Source organism: Falco punctatus, assembly GCF_963210335.1.
Source record: "Falco punctatus genome assembly, chromosome: 5".
Lineage (NCBI taxonomy): Eukaryota > Metazoa > Chordata > Aves > Falconiformes > Falconidae > Falco > Falco punctatus.
In genome coordinates, this window is record NC_137584.1 from 39,207,842 (window position 1) to 39,223,022 (window position 15,181).

General features: G+C 40.6%; 1 protein-coding gene across 2 annotated transcripts in view; it reads left to right on the forward strand.

Annotated features, from left to right (window-relative positions):
• Positions 1-15,181, forward strand: part of RPS6KA2 (ribosomal protein S6 kinase A2) — a 315,925-nt gene that overhangs the window by 21,517 nt on the left and 279,227 nt on the right. The window contains exon 1 of one of the 2 annotated variants that reach the window (XM_080388978.1): positions 1,952-15,058. The exons of the other annotated variant lie outside the window; for it this stretch is intronic. Coding sequence (XP_080245104.1) covers positions 15,011-15,058 — 48 coding nt within the window. The 5' untranslated portion in view covers positions 1,952-15,010. Of the gene's footprint in view, positions 1-1,951; positions 15,059-15,181 lie in introns of those variants that run through there. 2 annotated transcript variants of the gene reach the window in all.

A 15,181-nucleotide genomic window follows, 5' to 3' on the forward strand; every position in this document is an offset into this window, starting at 1 on the left:
TTCACCTGATCTCATGACTCCAGTTTCAAGAAGATATGAAACTATGGAAGACTTGCTTGTGGGGATTGGGAGTGTATAGCTTTTTGTACAGAAGCCTCCTTGCTTATGGTCTCATCAACAGCAAAACCCTTCAGCCTTTCAGTATCTTCTGCCTGTGGAATGTTTCTGAGGCTGAATAGCTGACTTTCTAATGAAGCCCATGACTGAAGACTGTATGTGTGCTGCAGATTATTAGGGGAGATATATTGCCATCCCCCCTATGAAGAAAAGAGGCCTGCCTCAGGGCCCAAGGTTTTACATGTAAATTTGAAGAACAGTAAGGGTTGGTTTGTTTTGGTTTTTTTGATCTGGTGGGAAAAGTATTGTCCTTAGGGTAGAATTCAAGAGTTAGGCATGCTGTTTATGGAGAGTCAGATAACTGCAGATCCAGGCATCCAAATCTGTCTGTATGTTGCATATGGCAAGTTATTGTAACCAAAAATTTCTCCAAGACTGAAATGAACAATTTTATTGTTTTTCTTTGTTTCTGAAACATTTTGTTTTTATATATGGTAACATAAATAGTATACTAAATCTGTTGGAAGTGGAAGTAAAAGAGCTTTCTCTGACTTCTCCAATTAGTACAAGAAAACTGGATATGGGAGTCCAGGATCAGCTTTCCTCACTGCTTGAAGACATGGAAAGGGAATCACTCACCTGGGGACTGAGTTTCTTGCAGGTGTGGAGTGCTTTTTGCTGCTGGGATGCAGTTCAGCATGTGTGAATTAACAGAAATGTTCAGAGACTGAAGGAATGGTACCAGCTATATATAAAGATGTTTTGATGCATACACTTAAGTATTTTTTTTCCCTCTGATCTTCTGACTAATTTGAAGAATAAGGCTGAAGCAGCTTCAACATAAAAGCAGCCTAAACCTCAGAGGCTTGGGTGCTCATAGGAGAAACTGGATCAGAATTATTTTCATCATGGGTTGCTGTGACATAATACAGAATTTCACAGGGCTACCAGACTTAGTGTTGTGATAGGTAGGTGTGACTTTTGCTTAAGCAAAGCAGAGATTTAATTTTGATTTTTGAGTATTAGCCTGATAAGCTGGATTCAGACATGTTCTTAGGCCAATGAGCAATTTAACATAACCTGACACCTAGAAACATCCGTAGGCAAAGGGGCCAACTGAAACAAAGTCTGTTGGGTACCTCTGTCTGTGGTACGGGAAGCGTTGCCTCTCCTGTCCTGTGTCAATACCAGTCATTAACATCTTATGTGATTTCTTTTTTTTGGGGGTGGGGTGGGGGGTAGGGGTTGTGTGTGGAGCAGATATACATAATACATACCTTCTGTCTTTTATTTGAATACATGACACTTTTGTAAAACGTACACCAAAATACTTTCGGATAACACGATGTACTCTTCTTACAAGGTGCTGCTGTCTAGCTGGTTGTGATCTTTCTTCAGCTGTGGGACAGAAAGGTTCAGTATCAGGAGTAGATAAGGGGTGGCAGCATGAGTTTAAGCTAATGACTCTGTACTCAGTGTTCAAAGACCCTAACCCATGCTACTTCAGATGTATTGCTATATTTTCTTGAAATAGCTAGGCTGAAGCTAGCAAATAAACAGCAGCCACATCTTCTAAGTGCAGTGTGGACATGCTTGCAGCCAGTTGCCATGGGGACAAAGACAAATCTCATTTTAAAGAATTGTGCTGAAAACTACCATATGCCAAGGCTGCATGACCTGTAAGTAAGCAATTATGCAGCAGTTTCCTCTTAAGGATGCTGAGGTTGAGAGAGTTGATTAATCCCTAGCTTGTTCCTAGGGAAGCAACATTTACTATCACACTGATAGTACGTCCCCAGTAGTAACTTTTGAATACTATGGCCATCTTCAGTCAGACTTGAAGTGGGGGTGGGGGGTGGGGGTGGTGTGTGTGTGGCACTTAGACCTCTGTTCTCTAAGGTTTTGTGAAAATTGACAGATGAATAGAGGTGAGAGACTCAAAGCAGTGCCCTTACCAAGGGAAGGAGAAGCAGAACTGTACTTGGCTACAAGCCAGCACTGTTCAATGAGATAAGCAGGTGAGGAAATCTGTAGGCAACATCCCTGTCCAAAAAGGCAAGAGGAAGAAAGGGATCTGAGGTACCGTAGCCATGACTATGTTGAGAAACAGGCTCTGTTAATTCTGCTACTTGAAGAAGAGCCTTACCTGCTTTTCTTTCTAGGAAACTTCATGTTCCCAAAAAGAAGGGTGGAAGTCTGCCAGCTTCTTTGTTTCCCTACAGAAACCAGATTGTGCTTATTGCAGCTACGTGTGGACTTGTGGGGTTTTTTTAACCTTTCTTTGATGCAGCTACAAGACTAGCTCAGCTTTGAGAAAGAATACATTTTTAAGGATAAAACACGTGGATTCTTAATTGTTGTCTGCGAGAACAAAAAGCAGCCTTTATTCTTGCTGCTGGAGCGCTGTGCGGACGGGAGCCCTGCCTGCCCCGCGGTCCCGCGGGCGCTGCTGACACCTAGCGTGGGCTCCGCAGAGCGGAGCAGCCGGCTGCTGCAGCTCCTGCAAAGGTCAGTAAACTTACTTTAAGCTTAAGATGTCGCAAAGATTTTGATCCTTAACAAGTTCTCAGTTCAAGCATCAGATAGCTTGCTTGCATGCCTCGCTCATCTTCCTAGCAGCGCTGTTGCTGCAGCAAGCAGCATAACCTCGGGAGCCTGGTATTTTGGAAAGTGTGGTCCCTTGTTACTTGTGGTGACTTCCTCCACCAGCTGGCTTAGTTTAGGCCATCAAATTAATAGTTTCATATTATGTAAGGCAGACACCCTGTTTTCCACAGATGTAACTGCCCCAGTTACGTTACTGTCACTTTGGGTATTGATCATGATGCCTGCACTACTGAGACTAACACAACACTCTGCCTTTTTCATTAGTGATAACCGAGTGTCATCTTGAAGGGAAGAAAGCAGGTCTTGGAGAGCTGAACCAAACCCAAAAAGCCGGGTGAAACTTAACCATGGTGATTAAGTATTTCTAATTTTGAAGTTAAGCTATTGCAGAGCTTCCAGATAAACTTTGTATGTCTGTATTTTAAGCTACTTTGTGTCTTGTATCCTTATACTCTATATACTCTAATAACTGGATGTGATGTAAGTCTGTTGTGGATGATAGTACTGAAGTGCATTTTGGAGAGTAAGTGTCATAGCTGTAATTGTTTACTTCATTTTAGCAAGTCTTCATCTTAATTTTCTGTACAACCATGCCCCAGCCACATTCTGAAAGGAACATCTCCTGCTGTCCCAATCCTGCCCCCAAAACAAATGACAACCTGCAATTCTGCCATTTCTGCCACAGATTGAGTTCAATCCAACTTGGGAGCAGCTTCTGCTTTGAGTATGAGGTTGGTCTAGATGACCTCTAGAGGTTGCTTGCAGCCTAAATGATTCTAAGAATCAAGATTTTTGGTTTCTGTATTCCCCTTGTTCTGGCTTTAAAGAGTGAGGAAGGGTTCATTCTGTATTTCTCCTTAAATCATAGTCTACCATTTGAATAGAAGGTACAAGAGAAGTGGGAGTTGTTTCTTAAATGAATAAATGATGACATTGTCAGCTCTTGCACGGTGTTGGGAATGCTGTCACAGGCATATAGCAGTGTTGCAGGCAACAGTAACTGTGGTGCAGCATATAGGATCGGACAGGGAGACTGGCACTAGGTAACCTGGGTACAGTTCTGACAGCTCTTCTGGCACGGCTGGGATGCTATTTGGGATGCTGTACCCAGCTGGGTGACATGTATTAGTCCCATTGTCATAGAGCTCAGTTCAGGCCAATCTAAAGCAAGGCTGCAATGAGGCATTTTGATGTTTGTGGTATATGCATCCATCTTGGTCTGAAATTACTTACTTTCATCTATTCCATCTTTTAAGCCTGTTGCTTGGATCTGCAGCACCTTATTTTAAGCAGCAACAGCAGTGCCACAAAGGGTGTGTCATTATGATGGCGTTGTCGTTGTCATTTTCATGTTTGTTTCATTTGAAGAAAGTCATTAGCGGGGAGGCAGTTCTCACCTCGTCTCCTTGGCGCGGCTACCTCTGCCAACAAGCCCACTCAGCGGTACAAGAGCCTGGAGTTGCAGTGCATAGCTACAACCTGTAACTGGAGCAATGGGATTGTTCTGGGATGATGAGAAAGCTTGCTGAGCCTGCACTAACTTTGTCCAGCAGTAGAGGTCTGTCTTGTTTGGAAGAAGGATTTTTATCAGTTAAGAATGAATTGTTACCGGAGAACTTCAGTAGCTCTACAGTCATGTTAAGGTGGGGTTTTCTTTCTGTTTCTTTGAATATGATTTTTTTTTTTTAATAAAAGATGGTCTGAAAGTGCTGCATGGAGTTCGGTGAATCACACTTGCCAGTGGCTGGGAAATGCTGGCAGTCACAGAACTGGTATGAGAAGCTGTAACTGGAAGCTTAAGCCTGTACCCCCTTCCCTAGCTCCAGTAGTTGAGAACAAGCTGGAAACCATGCCAGATTTTTGGAAACGTGGCTACTCATTAGGACAAACCTCGGATGGGAAGTGAGCCTGTTCTTGTCTTGAAGCTTTCAAGTCAGAACTGAATTCCTTTCCAGAAAAGGCTTTAGCCAAACCCTAGTTACTTGGCTTCAGGTAGGCATAAGTGGATGAAAGGTCATGGCTAGAAAGGAAATGTTATAGATTATTATAGTTTGGGGTTTTTTTCTAATGTTAATTCACAAAACTACAAAGCTTCTGCCAGAATTTTTCTTTCAGCCCAAATCAGCTCTAAGTATTCCCCATACCCAGTTATCTGGCAGATCTATGAAGCAGAGGAACTGTATAGGGTCTAGAAATTGTTTTACAAGCCCCTAAGAAGCACAGGTCTCTGTTATAGGTTTTCTGTGTTACTTAAGACTCAAACCTCATCTAGTTCTGGCATTGTTATCTATTAAAGTATGTGATCTTTCCTTCTTTAACCCCTTAGTTGTACTGTCTTGGTATGATATTTCCCTTTAAGGTGTGATGCTATATTGCAATGAGCTATTGGAAACTTTTTTTTTTCATTTTGTTAAAGTTGAATGATCTCAGACCAAACACAGAATCTGCCATTTGAGTCAAAACTATGATAGATCCTGCTAATTATCTTGCAAGTAAAACATCATACAACTTGGCTAACTACACAGTATACAGATGTTCTTGTTGCCTCCATCCAAACTTAATGCATGTTTGCTGCTAATCAGTATAGATTTTGAAATCCTGATTCCACTTTCCTTCTTAATTTTGCAGATAAGAATTTGTGAATTTCTTCTCTAGCATTGTGGCCATGACATTGAACTGGTTTCTCACATTAAAGAGCAATTTGTGAAAAGTTCTTTGGGTACTTGGCCATACAGAAATTTTGAGAGGTAAACACAGTGTGAAATTCTGTATAAGTTAATTGGATACCTGAAAATAAACTAAGCTTAGCTGAAGGTTACTGGCTTTTTCCTTTTCAGTGTGAATACAGTCCTGCATTAGCAAATCCTTAATCAAAGAGATCTTGCAGTTGCCTAAATCAAACTGCAGCTTATGTTATTGCTGTCTTCCTGATTTGGTTGAACTGTATCTTGTAAATATAACTTCAGAATAATCCAGTGTTGATGGTGTTTCTGCTGCCTTAATTGCTTTTAAAATTCTGGACCCGCCCACTACCCCTGAAAGGTGAAATGCCTAGGAGAAACTCAGTTTTCCAAGCATGAATCCTCTTGTGCATTGTTATCAGTTGACTCTGTTTATTTGGTAGGGTTTGTTTTACTGTCAGTTATGACCCCCTGCCAAAATTACTGGAATTATAACAGAATATAATTGCCCTACTTTACATGGGATAATGAGATGATAACAAAGGTGATGGGAAGTATGTTTTATTTACGAGCAAAGAACTTATATGTTGTCACAATAACGTTACATTCTGCTTTCACATTTTTGGTATATCCACATAATGTCACAACAGAAGAATAATGACGTCTTTCATCAGAAGATGAAAAAACACTGAAGGTGAATAGAAAAATACTTTAAAAAAATCAGTAATGTAGCTATTAGGAGAAATCTTTCAAAATCCTTAACAGTGTGTATATACATATATATATATATATATAAAATCTCTCTAAGTATATATACCTAACAGGTATAGCCCATTGTGCCCACTATTGTGTCACTGTGTGTACCTGTGGGAGGTGCAGAACACAGGCTTTGGCACATCAAGCCTGTTTCTGCTTGTGAAGTGCACAGGAGGTTCCGCAGGCAGGGGACAAGTGAATAGGCTGGAACAGCAGAGCTGTGCTGCGGGGCTGACTGTTCTCATTTGGAACCGTGTTCAGTTCCAGCCATTTCACCTTTGAAAAAGCAGAGTGAAACATGACTATTAAGAGCGAATGGTTGGTCGAAAATTATTAGAGGAAGGGAGAGATATTTATGAGGAGATAGGAAGAATATGAAACAGCTTTAGTTAAAGTTGAAACAAGTAGGAGACGGTTCTTCTGGTTTGTGTGTTTTGCTCTTGTGTAGAGGTGAGGGTCAAGGAATTTTAAACTTGTTTCCTATATGTACGTCTAAAATGTGGAAGAATTACAGAACTAAAATGCAGATAGATTCAAGTAAATGCTAGTAAATTAAGAGAATAGAACTAAGTATGTATTTTGTCCTAAAGGAAAGATGTGAAACATTTGCGGTTGTTGGCTCCCTGTATTTCACTGAAGTCGTGTATTACTTCTGTTTCTATATCCTGTATAGCCATAAGCAGGGTGTAAAGGTCACCAATTATAATACATTGTTTTTGTAATTCTGAAAATGTATGCTCTTACAAGAGTGATTAGATTGTCCAAAAAATTATGGCAGAGACACACACTTGTTAGAGCACTCTAGATACATGCTGAGATGTAAGTCTGAATGAGACATTCACTCTGGGCAATAGACTTTCCTGGTTCACTGTGCCAAGGAATTACCCACAACATGAATTCATCTTTACAATTATTATCGCAGTAAGAACAGTATATGGTATAAAAGCTTATCCTTTTTCATACCAACGTAACAACCTGGGTTATTGACTTGGAATTACTCTGCCAATTGTAAAGTTCAGAAGTTAAGAATTGGTGTTCAAAATCTGACCTTCCACAGCTGTTAAGTGTTAGATTTTAGGCCCATAATAACTTACTGATATGGTATATTTCCAGTATATCTCTAAGTTACATAAAGACACAAAAGAACAGCCCAAAGCACAGAAAGTCCATGCAACTCCAGTTTGCAGCCAGAGCTGAATGATCAGTTACTCCTCCTGCAGCAGTGTTGCTTATTTTTGTGCAGTGACTTAACATTCAGAAGTGCCTTCCTGAATATAGCCTTTTTTGGTTTAACTTTTTTTTTTTATTCCCACCTTCCTCTGCCCCTCCCTTCAGGACACTGTAAAATTTACGCCTAAAACTTAAATCTGAAAGCAGATGCATTTGTGCCAAGCACTGTCTGTGCTTAGAGCCGTGCTTTGAGTGCATCCCTCCACATGCATCTGTGTCTACGAGGTCAGAATAAGTGCACTACTGGGAAGGTGGTGATTTGACCTTGTACTTCTAACATTATTTTTTCCAGGTGCTTCTAACACAGCTCTTGCTTTGGGTTTTGGAATGGCTGTTTTTTTCATAAAAATAAGTAAATAAAAAAACTAATGAAAGAGCTGAAGCCTGTTCCTAAGATAAATAAAAGGAAATGTCAAAGCTCCAATGCATCTTGCAGATTAGGTTCTTGTTTTCCAGGCAGTCCTAGCAGTCAGCTGCAATTGCAATGAAAACAGTAGCTCGTAAGAAAAGTACATGATGCGTAAAACTCAAGTCCAAAAAAACCCCAATTTGCTTAAGTAGTCCTTGCTCACAAGTGGTTTTATAGATAGAAAGCTTTCTCTGTGATCAGAGCTTGAGCATCTGGTGTTAGTCTCCTTTGACATGAGTATTGCCTGTTGGCATGTTCTCCCGTCCATCGTAATGATAGTGGTTCATTTCTGCCTTGTAAAAATGCTGGATTCAACCTTCTTTTTATTGCTGGAAAACTAGGTCTATCTGTAACATTATGATGGAAATTAACTATTGGGGTTCCCCAAATTGTAACTTAACTCTACTTTGTGGATAAAAGTAAACGCTTGAAATAGCTGTTAAGTTGCTGGTTCTGTTGTCTTTCAAAGAAATCCTTATCTAGAGAGATATATATCATACTGAATACTGATCTTAAAATTAAAAAAAGGAACTCAGAAAAGTCAGAGTTAAAAAAATATAAATCAACCAACACCCCAAAAACCTGTTGGTCAAGGGACTATTGTGTCCTCTGCATTTTTTCCAATGCAGAGTTAGTCAGCTTACTAGGGTCTGGTACTTGCCTAGCAGACATGATGCATCGCAGTCTTGATAAGACTTCTTATTTTGCAGAACCATGCTGTTGTGTGAGACCTCAGAGATGGCTCAGCATGAGAGCAGAGCCTGCTAAGAGCATATCTAAGCTTCAGAGCCAGCAGCTTCCCTTGGGTTGCTGCTGGTTGGATTCTTCAGAGCTCAGCGATCTGTGTGCAGCCTTGTCTGGAAAGCATAGCTGTTTATTGTTATACCCCTGTGGCAGCTGGACCTTGGTTACAGCCTTGTCAGTGTGCGTGAGGAGTGAAATTTCCTTAAAATGTTGGCTGTTTCTGTGATGTTCTTCCTATGTGTGTGCTTCATTGTCTTTGGGTCTCATTTCTGCTCAAAGTCAGTTCTTTAAACTTTAGCTGCAAGTATCTGCAAGGTATGTACTTCTTGGAAATTAAACTTCTTTGAAAGTTTGTTAGGCATGTGATCTTGCCCATCAGTGACTTCCATGAGGGTCCTTCTCTGGAGCAACCTTGACTTGCACCGGACCTCTACAAAGGAGCCCTCATTTCAGTTTCAGGGTTGAAAAGTCAGGATGCAGTTAAGGCTGAGCTGTCACAGCATGGCAGCTGGCAGTGTCCTGCTGCTGGGATCACACCAGAGCTTCATGAGCTATGGTACGATCACATTTTTTGACAAGACTTCATTGGTTTTGGCATATTTGAAAGCATAGAGCTTCATTTAGAGGAAGAGTTCTCTGGCTCTTCTACAAGAGGAGTCTTTCATGAGAACAACTTAGCTGGGGCACCGAATTAGGTTTCCAAGTGTGAGACACTTCCACTCTGTACAGTGTTACTGGATAGCTACGGAACGTGTGCTGGCATTTGTGAAATAAGAGCCAGTTACTACATTGGAATACACTGAAAATATTGTCAGAAATTGTAATTTCCTTTGTTTTCACCAATGAGTGCAGTAGGAATTGCAGAGTAAAATGAGTTGCCCCTCTTTGCCTTCCAAACTTGTGTGTAAGCCTTGACTACGTTAGGAATCAGGTAGAGTCATCGCGTGTTTTAACTAATGTGAGTTTTGCAACCGGTATGCAGTGTGAAGCCCTAAACTCAAGCTTAGTTAAAAGCAGGCCAACGTTTCAGCACGAATTTGAATCATAATGCACCTCTTGAGGATAACCTACGTTTTGTATTCTGAGAGGAAAAAAAAAATAAAATTATTGTGAGTTTGTGTGAAGTCTCCTGAAAAAGCTCTTGGCTGTTGGAAAGATTTGCAGATGGCTATATTAAGCATCTTCTTTCAGTAGCTACTGTGTACTGATGTTGCTTAAAAAGGCTTGTAAATAAAAATCAGCTTGAGAGTGACTTGTATTAATCATAAAAATTTAGAGAAACAACGCAGAGCTGTTTTACCCTCACAAAACTCTGTAATAAAGAGGGGAAAGAAATCTGCATCGAACCTTGATCACTGTGTCCAGATTCACAGTAGAACATGGCGTGAATCCCTTGAAACCCTGGCCATAAGACTCCTTAAGCTTCGGGGTATAACGAGTTTCAAGAAATAAAACAGGCTTCTCTTAAAGTTGTTCTCATTTCCCGTTAAGGTATTTCTACACTTAGAACTTCTCCAGCTGTGATGTAACAGTGTTTCTCTCTCTCTTTTTTTTTTTTTTTTTTTTTTTTTTGTGGCAGAGATTTCTGATAAAAAGGTGATGCAGTCATTTCTTGATTGAGGGCATCTCAAAGGGTAACTTGGGGTCTTTAGGGCATTAGGGAGACAAAGCAGGTTCTGTGGAGAAGTTTATTTTCTTGCTTTTATTGCAGTAGTCCTTGGTATCAGTCTCCCAGAAAACTGCCTTTGTCGTAGGTGTTTGGGAAGGTGTGAGGGGATGGGGATTCACGTGAGAGTTGTTCTAAGAGCTTGAGCGGAGTCTGCCAGGCAGTGATGATCGCTAATTGGAACAGGAGGGAAAAATCACAGCAAATGCCTGCAGTGGGTGCTTCCAAGCCCAAACTGCTGAGGATTTTGGCATTGGTTTCTTTGGAAGGGGAGTGGAGTTCTATTTTCCAAAGACGATGCTTTTGATTAGCTGCCACTTACTTAGTGCTATCCAGAAAACAGGCAGTGCCCCCTGCGTTTGGGTTCCTCCTCTCTCCCTCAAGGTGGCTCTTGAGGAGCTGGAATTGGTATATGAGGACAGAAGAGGAAAAGAAAAAGGTGTCTCATACCTCTAGCCTTTTGAGGAGTAGGAAGGGAGAGAAAAAATATCTGGTTTTCTGCAATTCAAGTTTCCTGACCAAGTATACTTAGTTTGCATCTGTTTGTTGGGTATTTTATAAATACCTGTTCTGAAAAATAGCCTGAAAACACAGTCTCGTGCTGCAATCTTTCTGGATCTAAGTTATTAATGACCTGTAAGAAAACAATATCGGTTCTGCTGCTGTGCAGCCCCCCCCCCCATTATCTTGACTAGATTTGCACTAACCAGTTGTCTGGAGCATAAGATAAATATTTTTTGCACTGTAAAGGAAAGAATTCACTCCTCTGTGTATTAACCTCAAATAATTGAGGGGGGGGGAAACTTTAACAAGACTTCTGTTTTGTTTTTTAGCGTATGTAGATCAACAGCACCGCAAGCAAAGACCTTTGTGCCCCAGTGGCAGCATGTGTGTCAGCAGCTGCCACGCTGCCCCTGCTATGAGTTTGCTGGTAGAGCTGCAAGAAATGGGATTTGAGTCCTAAAGCAGCAATTTTTGTTGCTGCTGTCATGGCTGGGTCTGGTAGACAGACATCAAGGAAAATCCCTCTCCTTGCTCATGAGAGCCTTGTGTCAGGAACTGGGCTTCTGCACGTTGGATGGGAAGCATGTGGTGATGGTGGAGCTGGTAGCCCTTCCCTTTGTGAATCAGGGCCTGAGCGTGTGTTCTCAGTGTAGATGTGCAGCATTAGGGTTACCCGGAGTTGCACGTTAGAAGCTGCAGCTCTTAAAGATAACACACACTGTTTAGAGTGTCCAACTTAAGATTAAGAAATTATTTTGGAGGGTCCCATTTCTAAACACAAACAAATAGTGCTGGATTTGATCCAATGTTTACTAATTTATTGACTGATTTTTGCAGGGGGTCAGCTAACCAGGGAAGAAACTGGTGTGTGTTAAGCAATCCTCCTAGTATTTTGTAAGTTTGTGATTTTGTAAATCAAAACAGGAGGTGAATTGGAGAACTGTCAGCTACAGGGACTGATGTTTGGTTAGAATAACTTATAAAATAGTTTAATATTACTTTTTCAAATTGTGCTTCCTCTTACACTTCCTTTTACTCATCTGAATTAAAGCAGGAAGGTGTTTTATCTTCATATTTGAGTTAACAAGGAAATTAGAAAGGTAATTTAAATAGGCATAGAAAAGGATATGTCTAATACCACCTGCTTCATATTGATCTCTTTAATATTGGTTCCAGTGAACAGTAACACTATACTTAAAGAAAAATCTGAGCTGTGTTTGTCTTTAATATTAAATACTGTAATAGATGCTATATATGCAAAACTAAGTGCAGCCATAGAGTCCTTATTCCTTTTTCAGTCTTGCAAACTGTGCTTATGGCTAGCTAGCTCCTCTTGGGATGCTAATGCCATCTTTTCCATGAGAGTTAGTATTAGATGGGAGAAGGCCTGCTAAGAACTGTGTAGTTGATGATAAATATAAAAAATACTTCATTAAAAAAATGTGGCGTTTCTTCTGTTGGTTAGGTCAGAAAGATGAGATAAGCATACGTCAATGAATGAAGCATCTTTCATTTAAGTTGCCCAAGCAAAACCCATGTAGCACAAAACAGCACACAGACTTGAAAAGTAGCAGTGCCCAAATGTGAAGATGTTATGTGGAGTTTGGAGGACTTGTTTGTTTGTTAAAAGCTGCGTTTAGCTGGAAGAACTATGAATAAGCAGAGACTGTATGTGTTGGGTCTGACTGTCGCATTTAACAAAAAGCAATTACCTACCATAGTAACCATGACAGAGTTCAGAATTTATTCATGCATACATAAATACCTAACAATAATGTTAAGGTTTCTTTAGTCCTCAATGTGTTTTTTTCCCCTTGATTTAAAAACAAGAAAAAAACCCAACAACCAAACTCAGAAATTTAGATTTATAGCTGAAAGTCTACCTTGACCTTTTCTGTAATGCATCTATTTCCAAAAACTGGTGCTGTGTTAGAGGGTATGAAAGAATGTCTTTATGGTACTTCCAGATTAAATCTAATTATTTAACTTGAACTGCACTTTAAAGAGCTAGGTGAACTTAGAGGCTGTAATGATGACACATTATCTTGAAGGAAGTCTTCTGAAATTTTTAAGACTCTCTTTAAAGTATTTTTATTTGTGTATATAGAGGAAAACCTTGCATCCTTTATAGAGGTGAGTGCAGAAACAGAAATGCAGCCAAATAATTACAGTATGAAGAACTGAAATTCTAAATCAATACTGTTTGACTTTAAGCTTCTAGGTGGAAGTTGAGATACTGAGAAATGATGCAAATCCTGGTGAACTGGATTAAGAATTGTGAGATTGAAATGAGAAGTAACATGCTTCTTGGTAATGCATACCCCAAAATGTCAGGTTTTTTAACTGTATAGTTTGAAGGGCTCCAAGTTTCCAAACCAAGCCTGCCCTTTTATAGCAGAAACTATTGAGAAGGACGGTAGGGTTGCAATTTATATTCCTGCTGCATTTGTGCAGGTGGCTTTTATGGTGTCTTCACCATCCTATTTTTACAAGTAGTTTGGATTCTTCTCCACCTTACGTGGTACATGATGAGACTTTTATAAGAAATGTTCTTTCTTGTCTTTTATCAAAATTACACCCAAAGGCCTCAAGTGTATAACTCCCCAAAGAAATAGTACTTGGGTTCCCCATTTGCCAGTTCTGGAACCATTTCTTGAAATGGCAATGCAATTCTTCACCGTTAGGGTGAATATCTGATGGCCAGAATATTTTCTGAATACTTTCACCAGGTCTACCGCTTACCTTCAGCTGTTGGTTTATTTCAGTGGCTGTTCTAGGTCTCTATTTTTTTTGGTTTTGTGTGCTTTGACACAGCTTGCGCTTCGGTTCTGTGGCATCGTCAATGTGCCTTTTTGATAGGAATAGAGTTTCCCATTGGTGTGTAGTGGCATCTGTTCTCAGAGTTTGGTTCTGCATTTTGCTGCAGCTGTGGTTTGCCTGTCATGTTTGGCCCATCCTTAAATACAACCTCTGCAGCAAAGTGTGTACTTAAGTTCAAACTTCTGGTTTCCTTCGTTTGCCCTAGACCTTGCTGCTTGCTGGAGGTTGAGTATGTGTGTGTCTATAGGAGTGGAACTTTGCAGTGACACTTAAGAGTGTGGTACTTGGGTCTGAAGAATTAAGCAGCAAGAGGGCAGAGGAACAAACATGGATCTTTACAGTGAGGGGATGATGCATATGGCAGAAAAGGTGGAGAAGGACTATTACAGATTTGAGAGTGTGGGATTTTTCAGCTGCAGCTTGTGTGAAACGATATTTCTAGTATAAAAACAAGAGGTGGAGATTTGGGAGTGACTGACACTGTTTTGAAGACACTCCCCTCATAATACATTTCTGTGTATCCTCACACCTGCTGGTTCTTCAAGCGCTACAGTACTGGTCAGGGAGGTAGTTTGATGAAGTGATTTTTAAACTGATTAAACTAGCTGCTTCAGTATGTGTTCCATTCTTAAACACAGGGATTACCCCTTTGGCATAAGTGGGAGAACACACTGTTTCAGAACAGGTTGTCCTACAGCACCTTGCTGGCTTAGGACACCAGGCCCAGGAGGTGCAGCATCACTGCTGTGCTGCTGAGCCTTTGTCCTTCCAAACCTGGAGCTGGACTTTGCTTGCAAATTCCCAAAGGGAAGGCAGCGATGCCCGTGATCTCTGGTTCCTATGGCATTGAATCAAACTCAGCATTGGTACGCTCTATAAATACCTCTATGTGTATCTGTATATAGCATCTTTGTGTGTAATCTCTTTCTTCATAGAGATCTTTCTAAAAACCATTCAATGGAAATAAGTCTCCAAGTGATTTAAAGAAAACATAAATGACAAGCTGTTTCCTGTGCGTGGCTGAGTCACATACAATGTGCACAATTAACAGGTGCAGGGTGGCAAACAGCGCTCAGCAGGCAATGCCGGGCAGGTTTCAGAGTCCTGAATGTTGAATGAGTCTCTTCTGTAGCACAGGGTTTGAAAGGATCAGCAAGATACTGAGCACCTTGGTATGTCTTCCATTCTCCTGTAAATTCTTGCTTCTGGATAAGCACCTTTTTTAACTTTGCAGGTTTTCTAGGGAGAGATGCAGACCTCATACTTGTTCTCCTCTTCTTCATGCTGACAACACAGCTATAAGCTTTGGCTGGAGCTGGAGTGTCTGTATATAGATAGCTTCCTTGTTTGACTCAAAGATGAGATCCAGCCTAGCTCTTGCCTTTTAATCTGTTGCTGGGCTGGGCTGGCATCTGGTGACGCATTGAGCTAAGCTGGCTGCAGCGAGTTAATAGAGAAGACGAAAGGTGTCAAACCCCTGCAGAATGGCTCAAGTACTTGCAGCGTCTGACCCATATCCTGAATGCTGAGAAAAAGATGATAAAGCTGCCTCACAAGAAATTACAGAAATTTTTCCTTAAAAAGGTAAAATGCCTTTTTTTTTTTTTTTTTCGTTTGCTGCTTTGCTTGCTTTAATTAGGTTGATGACAAAGTTTGACAATTGCATTGTTTTTGTGCAGTCAGCCTTGTGATTTCTTTGCACAGAGA